Consider the following 18,813-nt stretch of genomic DNA (forward strand, 5'->3'; position numbering starts at 1 on the left):
AGAATGTGGTCTGGCATTGTCCTGCTGAAATAAGCATGGACATCCCAGGAAGAGACATCGCCTTGATGGCAACATATGTCTCTCTAAAATCCTAATATACGCCTCAGAGTCAATGGTACCTTCACATACATGCAACTCACCCATGCCGTGGGCACTGATGCACCCCCATACCATCACAGATGCTGGCTTTTGCACCTTTCGCTGATAACAATTAAGATGGTCTTTTTCATCTTTGGCACGGAGACCTGGATGCCCGTTTTTTCTGTAAACTAGCTGAAAAACAGAAAAACTCATCTGACCACAACACACGGTTCCAGTCTTTCGGTCCATCTGAGATAAGCTCGGGCTAGAGAACTCGCCGACGTTTCTGCATAGAGTTGATGTATGCCGTTCTCCTTGCATAATACAGTTTCAAGTTGCATTTCTGGATGCAGCGACAGACTGTGTTAACTGACAATGGTTTTCCGAAGTACTCCCGAGCCCAGGTGGCTATAGTTGTCACAGTAGCATGACGGTTTATAGACAATAGACAATAGGTGCAGAAGTAGACCATTCGGCCCCTCGAGTCTGCACCGCCATTCTGAGATCATGGCTGATCATTCACTATCAATACCCAGTCCCTGCCTTGTCCCCATATCCCTTGATTCCCCTATCCATCAGATATCTATCTAGCTCCTTCTTGAAAGCATCCAGAGAATTGGCCTCCACCGTCTTCCGAGGCAGTGCATTCCACACCTCCACAACTCTCTGGGAGAAGAAGCTCTTCCTCAACTCTGTTTTAAATAACTGACCTCTTATTCTCAATCCATGCCCTCTGGTACTGGACTCTCCCAACATCTGGAACATATTTCCTGCCTCAATCCTATCAAATCCTTTCATTATCTTAAACGTTTCAATCAGATCCCCTCTTAATCTCCTCAATTCCAGCGTGTACAAGCCCAATCTCTCCAATCTCTCTGCGTAAGACAGGCCTGCCATCCCAGGAATCAACCTAGTGAATCTACGCTGCACTTCCTCAATTGCCAGAATGTCCTTCCTTAAACCTGGAGACCAAAACTGTACACAATATTCCAGGTGTGGTCTCACCAGGGCCCTGTACAAATGCAAAAGGACATCCTTGCTCTTGTACTCAATTCCCCTTGTAATAAAGGCCAACATTCCATTTGCCCTCTTCACTGCCTGTTGCACATGCTCATTCACCTTCATTGACTGATGAACTAGGACTCCTAGGTCTCTTTGCATTTCTCCCTTACCTAACTCTACACCATTCAGACAATACTCTGCCCTCTTGTTCCTGCTTCCAAAGTGGATAACTTCACATTTATTCACATTGAATGACATCTGCCAAGTATCTGCCCACTCACCTAGCCTATCCAAGTCTCCCTGTATTCTCCTAACGTCCTCTTCGCATGTCACACTGCCACCCAGTTTAGTATCGTCAGCAAACTTGCTGATATAGTTTTCAATGCCCTCATCTAAATCATTGACATAAATCGTAAAGAGCTGTGGTCCCAATACAGAGCCCTGTGGTACCCCACTAGTCACCTCCAGCCAGTCCGAGAAACACCCATTCACTGCTACCCTTTGCTTTCTATCTGCCAACCAGTTTTCTATCCATGTTGAAACCCTGCCCCCAATGCCATAAGCTCTGATTTTACTCACCAATCTCCTATGTGGCACCTTATCGAATGCCTTCTGAAAATCTAGGTACACTACATCCACTGGCTTACCCTCGTCTAACATCCTTGTTACACCCTCAAAAAACTCCAACAGATTAGTGAAGCATGATTTGCCCTTGGTAAATCCATGCTGGCTCGGCCTAATCCTATTTCTGCCATCAAGATGTGCCACTATTTCGTCCTTAATAATAGACTGAAGCATCTTCCCCATGACTGACGTTAGGCTAACAGGGCGATAGTTCTCCGTTTTCTCCTTCCCTCCCTTCTTGAAAAGTGGGATAACATTAGCCACTCTCCAATCTTCAGGAACTGATCCTGAATCTAAGGAACATTGGAAAATGATTACCAATGCATCCACAATTTCCTGAGCCACCTCTTTTAGAACCCTCGGATGCAGACCATCTGGACCCGGGGATTTATTAGCCTTCAGTCCTACCAGTCTACTCATCACAGTTTCTTTCCTAATGTCAATCTGTCTCAATTCCTCTGATATCTTATGACCCGGGCCCATCCATACATATGGGAGATTGCTTGTGTCCTCCCTGGTGAAGACAGATCTAAAGTACGCATTAAATTCTGTTGCCATTTCCCTGTTTCCCATAACAATTTCTCCCAATTCATTCTTCAAGGGGCCAACATTGTTCTTAACTATCTTCTTTCTCTTCACATAGCTAAAAAATCTTTTGCTATCCCCTTTTATATTCCTGGCTAGACTGAGCTCATACCTGATTTTTTCTCTCCGTATTGCTTTTTTAGTTAAGATCTGCTGTTCCTTACAACTTTCCCAATCATCTGTATTCCCACTCATCTTAGCCCTGTCATACTTCTTTTTCTTTAATGCTATACGATCTCTGACTTCCTTTGTCAACCACTGTGGCCCCTTCCCCCTCTTTGAATTCTTCCTTCTCATTGGAATGAACTGCTTTTGCATCTTTTGTATTATCCCCAAGAATATCTGCCACTGCTGATCCACTGTCTTTCCTGCCAGGGCATCCGCCCATTTAACTTTGGCCAGCTCTTCCCTCATGACTCTGTAGTCTCCTTTATTTAATTGCAACACTGACACCTCTGATCTGCCCTTATCCCTCTCAAATTGTAGAGAAAAACTTATCATGTTATGATCACTACTTCCTAATGGCTCCTTTACTTCAAGATCACTTATCAATTCCTGTTCATTACACATCACCAAGTCCAAAATAGCCTCGTTCCTGGTTGGCTCAAGCACAAGCTGTTCCAAAAATACATCCCTTAGACACTCCACAAACTCCTGCATATTGAAATCTCCCATAGTGACTGCATTACCTTTAGCACATGCCAATGTTAACTCCCTAATCAACGTACCCAATATCCATGCTACTGTTTGGGGGCCATTAGGGTCTTTTTACCCTTACTGTTCCTCAGCTCAATCCACACAGACTCTACTTCCCCCGTTCCCAAGTCACCTCTTGCTAAGGACTGAATCTCATTCCTCACCAACAGGGCCACCCCACCCCCTCTTCCCATATTTCTGTCTCTACGATAGCACGTATACCCTGGTACACTCAATTCCCAGGCCTGATCCCCTTGCAGCCATGTCTCCGTTATCCCAACAATATCTTAGTTCCCCATTTTCATCGGTTTCTTAGGCAGCGTCGTCTGAGGGCTCGAAGATCACGCGCATTCAACAGTGGCTTCTGACCTTGCCCTTTATGCACTGAGATGTCTCTGAATTCTCTGAATCTTTTCACAATATTATGTACTATAGATGTTGAAAGACCTAAATTCTCTGCAATCTTGCATTGGGAAATGTTCCTTTTGAACTCACTAACAATTCTCTCACAAATTTTGGCATAAAGGGGTGAGCCACGACCCATCCTTGCTTGCAAAGACTGAGCCTTTGATGGACGCTACTTTTATACCCAGTCATGATACCTCACCTGCTATCAATTAGCCTGCTTAATGTGGAGTCTTCCAAACCAGTGTTAGTTGAATATTCTGTGCACTTTTCAATCTCATTTTAACTCTGTCCCAACTTTTGTTGAGTGTGTTGCAGCCATCAAATTCTAAATTTGTGTATATTTACAAAATACAATTAAGTTGGTCAGTAAAACTATCGAAAATCTTTTCTCTGTACTTTTGTCAGTTAAATAAAGGTTCATGTGAATTAACATATCTCAGATTTTTGTTTTTATTGCATTTTGGAAAATATCCCAACTTTTCTGGAAATGGGGCTTGTATAATCATTTAATGCTTTGGCAACCTGTATACAGGCTCAGCATTCTTTCCCAACCCCAAGTCAAATTAATTTGCTTTTATAAACCTTATTACGCATTTTAAAATATTTTAATCACATCACCTAAAGTCTCTACTTGCCTAAAAGACAGCCAGCATCCAGCATTTTTTAATAAGATGAGGTATTATTCTCATAACTGTACTCTGAATCACACTGGGCCTGATGATCTTCATTTTACATTGGATCATGCCAGCCATATGTATACATCAGTGGTCGCCATCCCATCTGTTGGGATTGACTAGTCAATCTTTGAGACTTCCCCAGTAGATCCCGAAAAAAAAATAAATACACAAAATACTGTTGAGAGATTGTTTCCCAGTTGCGGGGTTTTAGTTCTGTTCTTTCTGCCTGGTGCGCATGCATGTAGCTCCCCTGCACTGCAGTGTACTTCAGTGGTCCCCAACCACTGGGCCATGAGGAAACTATAGGAGTCAGCTGCACCTTTCCTCATTTCCTGTCATGCCCACTGTTGAACTTGAACCCACGCAAGGTCAGCAGCCGCCTAAACGCAGTGCTTGGGCTAGGGATCACTGGTTGGCCTCGCACGGCCGGTGGGAAGTGCCGTTGCTACTGGCCTGGAGCACTGCCTCTGAACCTGTTTAACACACCGAATGTTCGTGGGGAATCCGGTGCTAAAATATTCGCAGATAACCTAATTCGGGCTCAGTGTTTCGTAAGTATCAGAGCAGTGCTACCTTGCTGCGATATACTGAAACAAACTTTTGTTGGCCGATAGATCCTATAAGGGGGGTAGGCAGGCGCACACCCTGTTCCACTCCTCGCTCGGTCACTTGGTCTCTCTGGACTGCGACCGCCGTGGCTCCGGCACGGGGACCTCTAACCCTGACCTTGTCCTCTCACCCGACCCACGACCAACCGCACCTGGCGAAGGCGTCTGGGAGGCTGGAGCTTGGACCCGGAGGCTGTCTAATGAGGCAATGAAGCCCTCAAAACGGCTTCGGTACCCTGAGTCCAAGCACCCAGCAGTTAAAGACAAACTCGTTGAGTATCTTCAGCAGAAAAAATGTGAGCAGCGCGGGACAGACGCTAAGTGCCGAGAGCCGCGAAAAACTAAATTGCGGAATAGACTGGACATAAGGAACCTGCTTCGGGTATCGCTGTATTCCCGTTGTGTTTAACACCACCACCACCCCCAATCTGCCGGTCCGCAAGAATATTGTCAATATTAATCTGGTCTGCGGTGCAAAAAAAAAAGGGGTGGGTACCCCTGGTGTTTATACATTATTTCTACTTCCAAGTTGTGGGGTTTTACTTCCGGTCTTTTCTCCTGCAGTGCGCATGCGTGTAACTAATCGACCTGGGGTCGATCTTGCCTTTTACTAAGGCCAAGGTAGGGGATCTTGGGCTTAAAAAGGTTGATGACCACTAGTATACATTAATGAATTGCCATGGTCGTGAACCTTAGTGCCTTTTCTAGCTTCCAAGAAACCTGAACTAGAGTTCAACCAATATCCTACCCACAAGTTAGTCTACATTTCTAAACAATGAATGTTAGTTACTAGGGTTACTTCCTCATTGTTTTAAACCACATGGTAAGTGTAACACTCAGCAACACGTTAAGCAAATACTCAAATGTATGTAGTTAAAGCTTACATTTATATCAGGTGCTGAAATCACTTCCTGGCTGAAGTCAAAGGTGATACAAAGTTTGTTTGTAAAGCACCATTAAAAGAATGCACAAAATGTGCACAATTATTACTTTATTCATTGAGATACAGTGCAGAAGAGGCCCTTTGAGCCACACTGCCCAGCAATTCTCTTCCCCCCCCCCCCCCACCCCACTTCAATACCAGCATAATCATGGGACAATTTACAATGACCAATAAACCTACCAACTTGTAGGTCTTTGGACTGTGGGAGGAAACTGCAGCACTTGTAGGAAACGCACCTGGTCACAGAGAATACAAATTCCTTTCAAGCAGTGGCAGGAACTGAACCCGGGGTCACTGGTACTGTAAAGAGTTGGACTAAACATTATGCTACCACACTCTCCTCATTTAGCACTGATTATCAGTGTTGAAACAGGCAAAATATGAGTGTAACAAGTGCTGCTAGCAAATATTAAATGTAATGACATGAAATACAAAAAACAGCAGACAAATTGACAATTCAATTTATTTAAGTTATACTTGTAAAAAGTTTATATAAAACTACTGACTTTTGTTCTGTTTCTTACAAAACAGTTCATCTCCACTCACAATTAGCACTTTAGTAAATGTTTAACAGTTAAGGCAGACAAACATTGTTGAAATGTATTAGCACTTGTTCTTCTAGTAATACGTTTCTTGCTCCACCCAACCTAGTAATAAAAAGGAAGATAAATTAGAAAATGTAATTTCAAAGTGTAAATTTCAAGAAAATAATGGTTTGTAAATTTGATGATCATTTTTAAACCTTAAACCCAAAGTATTCTGACACTACAGATGCTGTCCATGTTATTTCATTGCCAAAACAATACATTTCAAAGGATATTCAATTATGTTGAATTTAAATATGTTTTTACCCAGAACCCACACACATTGCTACCAATGAAGCCTCCTTGGAAATCAATTGGGAGTAGGGATTCTTCTTCATTTCCAACTCCCTTGATACCACTATCTTGCTTGATATGTTGCTAACACCTCTACCAAAAGCAAGTTTGAGACATCCTGGTCAAACTTAGTTTAGAACAGCACAAAGATACCAGCTTTGTACACCCCATACAATTTGCAGCACCGCACCTGCCTACGTGACCAGCTGGAATTTAACCTTAAAAACATCAGGGGTACGAGTAGTTAAGCTCATGGGAATCATGGCAGTGTAAGCTGACAGGAGAAATATTGCATCCAAATACAGCAAAACTTCTACAAAGATCAGGACAGCTTGATTACTTGTATTAATTACTTCTGGCAAAAAATGACAAAGATTACCTCCGGGGTTCCTACGGATGAGAAATCTTCGTGCTTCATCATAAATAAATATTATAAGACTGTATGGAAAGGCACAGAACCACCAGCCGGGTCTGAAAGGAAACATTTAACTGCATTACAAAATGAAAGACCAAAAATTTAAAAGGTGCTACAATATGAGTACTAAAGAGTTGCTTACTATTAACTGTTAGCAAATGCATGAACAAAAGCAGGAACCTCTTACTTGAGTGGGTACATCCGGAGTGCTACATCAGTGCCAGGAGTGTATGAAAGGAAAGCAGCAAGTGCTGTCTCTTCAAACAAACCGAAGATTAGAATCTTGTTCCTGTGAAAAAGAATCATTATTAAATGCAAATCGTCACCCAACAGAACCTTTCATCTTTACATCAACCTGCTCTATGGTAGCTTGAATAGAGCCAGCAACATTCAGCAGATCTAATGACCTCCATGCATTTAGAACTCAAGGCAACAGACTGATCAATCATACAAATATGACACTATTCTGAAACTATGATCAATTCTTTGGATTTCAGGGAAGAAAGTGGTAACAATAAACCATGTGTTGTGGTGGGGACAGCTGGCTGACAACACTCCCAACACCAAGATGCAGAAGCCAATATTACAGCAACTTGGATTATTCAACTTGGCATAATCCAGGGACAATTTGCTTTAGAATAGATGAAGTTACTGTAAGTGTGTTCAGTTACAGAATAATTGAGGACATATACAAGATATTTAAGTTTATTCTCCCCTTATCCTGGTTCATGCTCATGGTAGTCTCACTTGCACTCCATTAGGATTCCACCCCAGCTAATGCAAAAAGGAAATTTTATTCTTTGGTAAAATTGATTTGTTACATATCACGTAATGACTATTTTAAGTGCTTAATTGATAGACACCATTTCTTCTAAGCATAATGATAAAATATTTACTTCATTCCCTGTTGAAAGATGGAGTTTCTTCTGGTCTTACAGATGATCAAGTCAGCCCACTGCACTATCACAATGCTGACAAAGAATGCAGTGTGACAAGTATACTCAACAATTTTCCGCTGGTTGTAAGTCTGAAAAATAACGGAAGTTAAATTAGGTGAGGATAAATCAGCTTGAATTTAAAAAAATTCTTAAGAAACAGCAAAAGGGAAAAAGTGCATTATGAAAGTATTAATTTTGTATTATTGAATCATATTAACGATACTCCTAACAGTGGAAATTTTGACAGAGCGAATAAGTATCCCAATCCCATGAAATAAAGGAAGAAATTCACCCATCGTAATTACTCTTTCGTGTCAAACTTTACCTTCCTCCTATGTGATTTGTAAACCTTCTCAAATTACAGTGAAAGCATAATTATTCTCTTGAAGAAAGCTCCTACTAGGAGTCCATTTTTATTTTGATTCATCTGCAACCAAAATATTTCCACTTGAAAAGAGGAACTGGGCCTAGAGATGCATACATTTTTCAATGGCTGCCATTTTTTGAGTAAGTTTGGTGCAGACTTCCTCATTTATAAATTACAATTCTGAAGTCAAGACTCTGGAACAAGTCCATGGCTGCAACAAAATTATCTTAAGCCAAGGTGCTGGATGTATTCTAGTTCCAGACCCTCCATTTTATCAGGGATACCTGGTGCATATTATTCAGTTTGGATAGGGCCAACTACTTTAAATGGGGAAAATACGGTTATTTAAATCCCTGCATCTTACTTGATTGTTTTAAAAGATTTTTAGCATTTTTAAAGGTGGCTAAACGTAAAAACTATTTGAACAATTCTCAAATGCATCTGCATAGTCAAAGAATGTTCAAAAAGCCAGTTATCAAGAATGTTTTCAGGCTAATAGTACAGACATTGTCAGGGCTTTGGATTCTACGGCTAAGGACACCTAAGCATTATAATCTACTCCACGTCAGAAGTGATTTCCTAGTGTCATTTTTACTTGGAAATCCAAATAACCCCTCGTACTGAAAATATAAATTATAATATACCAAAATAATATGAAGTAATAGCATTTTTCCATGAATCCAACCGAATTTATGAAACTCGAGTACTACTGAAAGAAAAATTCTTTTTTCTGCTAAGATACTCCAGTTGACAGTTCAAGTTGCTGTTTATTGTAAAGTTTAAATTTCCTCAAGGTGCTGAACTTTTGCAATCATCAACTTTCTGCATCATTGCCAGTGAACATGTCTAGAAGCAACTGGGTCACAGTAAACTGAAAATCGTTTGCATCAATACACTGCATCATACATACCCATTGTTGGCCATAACTGTCTTCTATATCATCTACCCATAACTCATCCCAATCTTCACGTAATCCAATTAGATCAAGTGGGAGAAATCCATTCTCAGCCAAGATCACAAAATATGTGAAAAATCCAGCCAAGGCTTGGATCATTCCTGGATAAAAAGCAATTAAAAAAAAATTAATTGTTGCTATTGCTTGCACAAATAACACTTCTTTCAAAATACATAACTATTAATGCACCAGATCACAGAATTTGAAAACTTATATGGAGTTTTATCAACTGCTTGCAGAAAAGACAAGCAAATAGATAAAATGAAAAATAACAGCAGCTGAAAAATGGCAATGCGTATATATGAAACACTCAGGATAAAATTAGAATAAAAAAGAATGCATGACCTGTGTGGGCAAGTCCATAAATCTACATGACAGTGAGGTTACAGCTTGAGGTGCATATATTGCAGAGATGCTGTTTATACAAGTGCAATAAAAAAAACTTGAAAACTAGAAGAACCAGAGCATTACAGCGTGTAAAAGGGATCGTCTTTCTACTGGGGATTAGGGACAGTGTTCTGAATCAATATTTTAGGGCGAACAAGGGAATAATGTAGTTTAGATGTATATTACAACCCTTAGTTAACTGTAAGGAAGATTCTACAAAGAACAATTTGAGTTGAAAATCATACATCTAAACTGTGGGGCACCATAGTAGCGCAGCAGTTAGCGTGACACTATTACAGCTTGGAGTTCAATCCCAGCATCCTCCGTAAGGAGTCTGTATGCCCTCCCAGTGGAATGCACGGGTTTCCCTTGGGTGCTCCAGTTTCTCCCCGCAGTTCAAAGACGTACAAGGTAGGTTAACTGGTCATTGTAAATTATCCCATGACTAGGTTAGGGTTAAATCAGAGTTGCCAGGGGTTGCTGGACAGTGCTGCCTGAAGGGCTGGAAGGATCTGCTCTGCAGTACATTGCTAAATAAACACTGGAATATGCATATGTACAGAGGTTAACATAAACTGTAAGAAGCACTTGGAACACCATATTACATACACCAGAAACAAAATCACAGGCACGATCCCAGAAAAACTGACACCACAAATGGAAAACAATCTGAAATATATTAACAGGACACAGCAAGAAAAACTAAAAACTGAATCCACAAGAAAAAAGTTAAAATTGACACAGCCAAATGGAAAGAAATGCACAAATTGTGGGGAAAGGTGACAATGGAAAAATCTGGTTTATTGAGAGAGAAGAGTCAATACCGATTATTAACAAAGCTTAGATTTGTATTGAATTATGCAATACTTCATGTTTTAAAACTTGTATGCATTATGTATATCCTGTGCTTTTCAAACAATAGAACAATAAGCAGCCCTCACCTATCTGTCCATATGCCATACTGATCAACCTCTCATTCACCAGTTTGTCTGTCTTCGGATTACGTGGCTGTCTCTTCATGATATCACTTTCAGCCTGCTCATAAGCAAGTGAGATGGCAGGAACCTGAAAAGAATCAAATTTAGTAAATCCATGATGCAGTTACAGCCTGACAATACAGAACGCTTGGGAACTACGGTGCCAGAGTGGCAGATTTCCTGGACTATTGGATGTTTTTCCAGCCGTATTCCAACATACTTCTAATTCACTTTTCTTTCACCAGGGAACTCAGTGAATTCACAGTCTATCCCAGTGAGTCAGATGCTGAATGATCAATTTGTTAAAGAATTATCAGAGTACATTAAGAGGTTGAGCACATCTTATCCAAGATACCAAAATCCGAAAATCTTTGTCTGAAATTTTTTTAATATGCTGACATGTCACAAATGGAAAATTTGTGGAGGTTCCTAGGTGATGTACAGGTCTCTGCACACCGCAGACAGTTCTGAGAAGTGACCTCACATTTGTAATGACGAAAAGTTAATGAAAAATAGAAAAACAGCATAGTGAACATACACCACTTAATGGTATGCTGATCATGAAAGAAGCAAAGATTTATCACGACAAAGTGAAAATTGAATGTAATTGTGAATATTCAGCGGGCTAAGTGTAGAAATTCAGGAAAAGACATAGCATAACATTCTTGAAGATGCATGGTGATGAAATGTCTGATCACAAAGCAGCGGAGAAATTCCTTGGCGAGTTTGCAAAGATTGTCACTGCTGAAAAACTAACATGCTGAATGGCTGCATCAGTACATGTGATGAACAAATGCAAGACAAAAACTGCTTACTGATAACACAAATTGAGAGTCAGCTTGGGATCACTATTTCCATCTCATTACATATTCCAATTCAGAAAAAAATCTGAAACACTTCTGGCCCCAAACATTTCGGATAAGGGGTACTCAACCTGTACTAGAAAGCATCTACTAGTTCATACGAAACGAGGAGTCAAAGTTCAAAGTAAACTTGTTATCAAAGTACATATATATCACCATATCACAAGACAAAGGAGCAGAAGTAGGCCATTTGGTCCATCGAGTCTGTTCCGCCACTCCATCATGAGCTAAACTATTCTCCCATCTAGTTCCAATTTCTGGCTTTTTCCCCATATCCCTTGACACCTTGACTAACTAGATACCCATCAATCTCCTCCTTAAACATCCTCAATGATTGGGCCTCCACAGCTGTATTTGACAACGAATTCCATAAATCCACGACCCTCTGGCTAAAAAAATTTCTCCCCATCTCTGTTTTAAATGGGTACCCTCTAAATCTAAAACTGTGACCTCGTGTCTTGGACTCACCCACCAAGGGAAACAGCCTTTCCACATCTACTCTGTCCAACCCTTTCAATATGCGAAATGTTTCTATCAGATCCCCTCTCATTCTTTTATACTCTAATGAATACAATCCAAGAGCCGACAAACGCCCCTCATATTTTAGCCCCTGCATTCCAGGAATCATCCTCGTGAATCTTCTCTGAACTCTTTCCAACATCAGCACATCCTTTCTAAGATAGGGGGCTGAAAACAGCACACAGTATTCCAAATGGGGTCGCACCAGTGCCCCATCAACACCTCCTTACTCTTATACACTATTCCTCTTGAAATGAATGCCAACACAGCATTCACTTTCCTTACTGCCGATCCAAGCTGGTGGTTAACCTTTAGGGTATCCTGCACTAGGACCCCCAAGTCCCTTTGCACTTCCGATTTTTGAATTTTCTCCCCATCTAGATAATAATCTGCCCGATTGTTTCTTCTTCCAAAATGTACAACTGTACGTTTCTCAACATTGTATCTCATCTGCCATTTCTTTGCCCACTCTCCTAAACTGACCAAGTCTCTCTACAACCTTTCCGTTTCCTCAACACTTCCTGCTCCTCCACCTATCTTGGTGTCATCCGCAAACTTAGCCACAAAACCATTTAATCCATAATCTAAATCGTTGATATACAGTGTAAAAAGAAGAGGCCCCAACACCGACCCCTGCGGAACACTACTAGTAATCGGCAACCAACCAGAATAGGATCCCTGTATTTCCACTCTTTGCTTTCTGCCTATCAGCCAATGCTCCACCCATTCCAATATCCTTCCTGTAATTCCATGGGCCCTCATTATATTAAGCAGCCTCTTATGCTGCACCTGATCAAAGGCCTTTTGGAAATCCAAATACACAACATCCACAGCCTCTCCCTTGTCAATCTTATTTGAGATTACCTCAAAAAATTCCAATAGGTTGGTGAGGCAGGATCTTCCCTTCATGAAACCATGTTGGCTTGGGCCTATTTTGTCAAGCACTTCAAAGTAATTCATAATCTCATCCTTGAGGATCAACTCCAATAACTTTCCAACTACTGATGTCAGACTAATAGGTCTGTAATTTTCTTTTTGCTGCTTCCCCCCTTTCTTAAACAACGGAACTACATTTGTGACCTTCCAGTCCTCTGGAATCGTGCCAGAGTCTATTGATTCCTGGAAGATTATTTCCAATGCCTCCACAATCTCCAAAACCACCTCCATCAGAACCCGTGGATGTACTTCATCCGGTCTGGGAGACTTATCTATCCTTGGTCCATTTAGCTTCTCAAGCACTTTCTCTCTAGTAATCTTGACTGTACCGAATTCTATTCCCTGAGACCTCTGGCTATCAGGTATGTTGCTAATGTCTTCCACTGTGAAGACTGATGCAAAATACTCATTTAGTTCCTTTGCCATCTCTGTTACCCATTATAATTTCTCCAGCATCCTTTTCAATAGGCCCTATATCTACCCGTGTCACTCTTTTACTCTTCATATATTTAAATAACTCTTAGTGTCCTTTTTATGTTAATTGCCAATTTCCTTTCATAATTCATCTTTTCTTTCCTAATGACTTAGTTTCCTTCTGTAAATTTTTAAAATCTGTCCAGCCCTCAGATTTCTCACTAATTTTTGCTTCCTTGTATGCTGCCTCTTTTGCTTTTATTTTAGCCTTAATTTCTCTCATTAGCCACTTTCTCTCATTAGTCATTTTTCCTTTTATGATTTTCTTTTTTCTTGGAATATATTTTTCCTGCGCTCTATTTCTTGTAGGAATTTCATCCAATTCTGCTCTATTGTCCCTGCATTTAGCTTACTTTTCCAATCAATTTGGGCCAGTTCCTCTCTCATACCACTGTAATTTCCTTTGTTCCACTGAAATATCGATACATCTGATACCAGCTTCTCCTTTTCAAATTTGAAACTGAACTTGATATTATGATCACTACTTCCAAGGGGTTCCATTACCTCTAGCTCCCTAATCACCTCAGGCTCATTACACAGCACCCAATCCAAAACAGCTGATCCCCTGGTGGGCTTATGGACAAGCTGCTCCAGAAAGCAATCCTGTAAGCATTCTACAAACTCCCTCTCCTGAGATCCAGTATCTTTCTGACTTCCCCAATCCAATTTCATATTAAAATCTCCCATAATTAACTTGACAATTTCCTTCTGACACGCTTTTTGTATTTCCAGCTGTAACTTGTAGTCCACATCCAGGCTGCTGTTTGGGAGGCCTGTATATAACTGCTATTAGTGTCTTTTTCCCTTGCCATTTCTTAACTCGACCCATAAGGATTCTACCTCTTTTGATCTTATGTCCCTTCTTTCTAGGGATTTGATATTGCTTACCATCAGGGCCATGCCACCCCTTTTACCTACCTTCCTGTCTTTCCTATACACAGTGTAACCTTGAACATTCAGCCCCCAATCAAATCCATCATTTAGCCATGACTCAGTGATGGCCACTATGTCACATCCTTTAACCTGTAGCTGTACATCAAGGTCATCTGCTTTATTTCTAATGCTGTGGGCATTTAAGTATAGTACATTTAGATCAGTATCTGTTACTGATTTTGCTATATTTCTACCGCACAGCAAATTATCCTGTCTATTCACCTGCCTGTCCTTCTTGCCATCTTTGCTGTACAGTATCTTTGACTTAATACTATTTTCCCCTTCCTCGCCCCTAACACCCTGGTTTCCTTTCAGTTTAGTTTATTGTCATTTAGAAACCACGAATGCAATGCAGTTAAAAAAATGAGACAACGTTCTCCAGAATGATATCACAAAAGCACACGACAAAACAGACTACACCAGAAAATCCACATAACGTTTGGTAATCCCCAAATCCAGAGTTCGAAGAGGCTGCTGCATATTAATATCGCACTACCATCCTAGCTTGTTCCCCAGAAAGGAGCTCCAAACCCACCAGACAAAACAAGACTACCCACACACCAAGTCAACAGACCAACTCTACCACCCAACAAACCAAAAACTAAAGCTACAAGACCTACACAAACCCACATAATTACATATAGTTATAGTTAACATATACTTACAATAGTGCAGACAATACCATAATTGATGTAAAACAGACCTTGGGCACAGTAAAAATAGTCCAAAGACGTTAAAAGACTATAAGTTCGAAAGAAACCACCACAAGTCCTCAGGGTCCCGATAGACTCATCATCCCACGCAGGCGGCAGAAGGGAATACTCCTGCTATGGACTTCCATGGTGCCAGACTCAGCCTTGCAGATGCAGCATGCAGTGGAAGTGCCCCGACCACAGCGGACTCCGAGTTCATCGAACCTCCGATCCTCTGACCCATCCCCTCTGGCACAGCCTCTCTGAGCACCATCCTCTGCTGAGCGCACTACGACACTCCCGCCAACGTCCACTGGCAACGCGACCCCAAAGACTGGGGGTCTGTTCTCAGCATAGACATGGACCTTACAACAGCAGCAGCAATGAAGAAGGCATACCTGGAGATTTCCAGATGTTCCTCTGTGCTCCCACGTCTGTTTTTCACCAGATTAGGATTGTGCATGGCACCCCGCTTAATAACAGATATCAACTCCGGAGTGGCCGCTGCAAACTGTGTCGCGCCGCCATCTTGGTCACATGACTTGCCCTTGCCAATTTAGTTTAATCTCTCCCTGACAGGTATATTAAACAATCCTGCCAGGATATTAGTACCCTTTGAGTTCAGGTGTAACCCATCGTTTCTGCATAAGTCATGCCTCCCCCAAAATAGATCACAGTGATCTAAGAATTTGAAGCCCTGCCCCCTGCACCAGTTACTTAGCCACACATTCATCTGCTTAATTCTGCTATTCTTACTATCATTGGCACGCGGCTCAGGCAGTAATCCTGGGATTATTACTCTGGAAGTCCGGCATTTCAATTTTCTTCTTAGCTCCCAGTAATCTTCCTTCAGGAAGATTACTGAAGCCATATGAGCCTTGAGATTAATTTTCTGAACAGCTTCTATAAAAAAATCCAAGAAATGCTACAGTCAATGAAAGACCACATCCAACAGAATGGACAAACAACCAATGTGCAAAAGACAACACTGCAAATACAAAGAGCAAGAATAATAAATAAATCTCAAGAACATGAGATAAAGAGTCTTTGAAAGTGAGTCCATAGTTCATGTGAACAGTTGAGTGATGGGGTGAGTGAAATTGAGTGAAGTTATCCCCACCAGCTCAAGAGCCTGATGCTTGAAGGGTACTAACTGTTCCTAAACCTGGTGGTGGGGGTCCTTGATGATGAAAACTGGCTTCCTGCAACATGTAGATATGCTCAACAATGGGGAAGGCTTCATCTGTGATGTACTGGGCAGTATCCACTAATTTTTGTAGGACTTTACATTCAAGTGTTTTCATACCAAACTGTCTTGCAACCAATTAATACATACTCTCCACAACACATCTTATAGAAGTTTGTCAAAGTTTTAGGGGTCATGCCGAATCCGCGCAAACTTCTAAGTAGAGGCAGTGCTGAGCTTTCATCGTAATTACACTTGTGCGCTGGGCTCAGGATAGGCCCTCTGACATAAGGAGCAATTTAAATTTCCACTTCTGATCCTCCGATGGTGACTGGCTCATGGACCTTTGGTTTCCTCCTCCTGAAATCAATAATCAGCTCCTTGATCTTGGTGACATTAAGTGAGACTTTGTTGCTATGGTACCACTCAACACATTTTCTCCTTTCCTCACCAGCTTTGATGCAGCCAACTTAAATATGGCATTAGAGGTCTGCCTAGTCTCCTAGTCAAAAATATAAAGTGAGTGAAGCAGAGGACTAAGCTTTCAGCCTTGTAGTGTATCTGTGCCTATGAAGATCGGTGGAGATGTTGTTACCAACCTGAATGGACTGGTATTGCATTTTATTTAAAAAGCAAGGGAAAAACAGTGCCAGATATAGGTTTAAACCCATCAAGAGCACTAGCAAAATACCTAACGTCGCCAGTTTCAATCACAGGCTCACATTCAGTAGTCTGAATCAAGCTTTCATGCTATAGGAATAAGCCATCAACCACTGATTTACACTAATCCTATAATAACCCCATGGTGACAATTTACAAGCTACCAATTAATCAAGCCAGCATAGCATTGGGACATTGCAGGAGCAGGAGGTGCAACCACAGACAGCACACAAACAGAAGTCAGGATTGAAATTGAGTCACTGGAGTTGAGGTGACAGCTTTCTCAGCTGCCACCAGTAAGACACCAACAATTTCAAGAGCTTTAACATTTCATCAATTTTGTAATTCAAAGAACTGCAAAGGGAACTTACCATGTCAGTACCCAGATCAATGCAGAGGATGGTAACCGTTCCAAGAGGCAATGGGATGTTTGCGAGGATGAATACCAGGAAGGGTGTGATTTCAGGGATGTTACTGGTTAACGTGTATGCAATTGATTTCTTAAGATTATCAAAAATCAGACGACCTGAAAACAATCAGGAAATTTGAATTTGTAAAAACAATTCAAAATTCTTAAATTTCAATGAACCAATGGAAGTGAAACGTTTGGATAAACGTAACATGGTATGCTACAAAAGTCTGTATTAGCATCAAAAGCTGTTAAATTCCATTCGCTCAAACATTCTGCCCTTCCCCCTTTTCCATATGCAATAGGTTTGCTGCTATCCATGCTCGGTCAGCATATATAGCAGAATATAGTGAGGATTACAGATGGGCATTTTTATTAAAGAGCTGCAACCATTCTCCGATTAGAAAAAGAATGGCAACACTACCACAATTTCAATCCTGACCTTCACCTATTAAGTCTAGAAGTAATCATAAGCCACAAAAACCCAAGCTGGTAAAAGGGTAGAATTTCCTGTTTTTCATTTAAATAATACTTAGAACAATGGATATGCATACACGTTAACAGCGAGCTAAAAATCCTATTGCAGTACTGAAATAAAAATCAGAAAATGCCAAACTAATTAACTTTTTCCACTGCTGGTGAGAACTAATTGTGAAAAGATTGCACCTACCTTCTTCCACGCCAGTAACAATAGAGGCAAAGTTATCATCCAGCAGTATCATGTCAGCAGCTTGCTTGGAAACATCAGAGCCAGCAATACCCATAGCAACACCAATATCAGCCTTCTTCAGAGCAGGAGAATCATTCACTCCATCACCTGTGACAGCTACAATGGCACCCTGCATAAAAGTCAGTCAAAATGTTACCACAGAAAATTGTCAGTTTCATTTCTATTTAGGCCTGCCTTTCACAACAGCAAGCTCCAACGCTTCACCCCCTCCCCCACCAATATCCTTCCTTCACAATTATTTCCCTCAATAAAGACTTTGCAATTTAGGATGTTCAGTCTGTCACCAAGACACAAGCAGGTTCCGTGTTTATAGACCACGGAACTGATCTGTCCACTAGCCATGAAATCCACAACAATCACAAGACATCGTAAGCATACCTCAACAATATTTTATAGAATGGCATCAATACACATACCGATTTAAAAGAACAATTATTTATTGTGGAGAAGCAGAAGTAGTTCTGCCATTTATAGGAACGAATGTTTGTATGCAAGTCAAACTATAATGTGGAAATAATAATGTGGAAGCTTGTATGTACATGCAAGTGGCCACAAGTCAGGTGGTTGCAACCATTAATTGAACTTGGAACTATCCTTGCACAGAATGGTGCAGCAAAGTATTGCTCAGGCCTTCCTGCTTTTCTAAGTGATTAATGGATATTGCGCACACAAAATGTGGCAGCACACAAGCCTCCACCCATGTTTTTCTTCATGCAGAGCCTTATTTGCATGACAGGAAAAAATCCTGCTGCACTCAAAATATGGCTTGGGCACAAAATGCTGCATTTACCATATATAGTAAACTAATGGCAAAATTTATGTCAAAAAAGTTTAATTATCTGCACCCACAAAATCCTCTAAACTGAGCAA

The 18,813-nt window shown here is 41.0% G+C and overlaps 1 protein-coding gene across 1 annotated transcript in view; it reads right to left on the bottom strand.

The window, feature by feature from the left end:
• Positions 1-6,069: 6,069 nt before the first annotated feature.
• LOC132393289 (sodium/potassium-transporting ATPase subunit alpha) overlaps positions 6,070-18,813 on the bottom strand; it is a 48,825-nt gene continuing 36,081 nt past the window's right edge. The window contains exons 16-23 of the mRNA XM_059968328.1: positions 17,884-18,052; positions 17,176-17,330; positions 10,506-10,629; positions 9,133-9,278; positions 7,814-7,944; positions 7,105-7,206; positions 6,882-6,973; positions 6,070-6,271 (exon numbers count right to left, since the gene is read on the bottom strand). Of these exons, the coding sequence (XP_059824311.1) occupies positions 6,243-6,271; positions 6,882-6,973; positions 7,105-7,206; positions 7,814-7,944; positions 9,133-9,278; positions 10,506-10,629; positions 17,176-17,330; positions 17,884-18,052 (948 nt within the window). The 3' untranslated portion in view covers positions 6,070-6,242. The remainder of the gene's footprint in view (positions 6,272-6,881; positions 6,974-7,104; positions 7,207-7,813; positions 7,945-9,132; positions 9,279-10,505; positions 10,630-17,175; positions 17,331-17,883; positions 18,053-18,813) is intronic.

The sequence above is a fragment of the Hypanus sabinus genome, chromosome 4 (assembly GCF_030144855.1).
Source record: "Hypanus sabinus isolate sHypSab1 chromosome 4, sHypSab1.hap1, whole genome shotgun sequence".
NCBI classification, from domain to species: domain Eukaryota; kingdom Metazoa; phylum Chordata; class Chondrichthyes; order Myliobatiformes; family Dasyatidae; genus Hypanus; species Hypanus sabinus.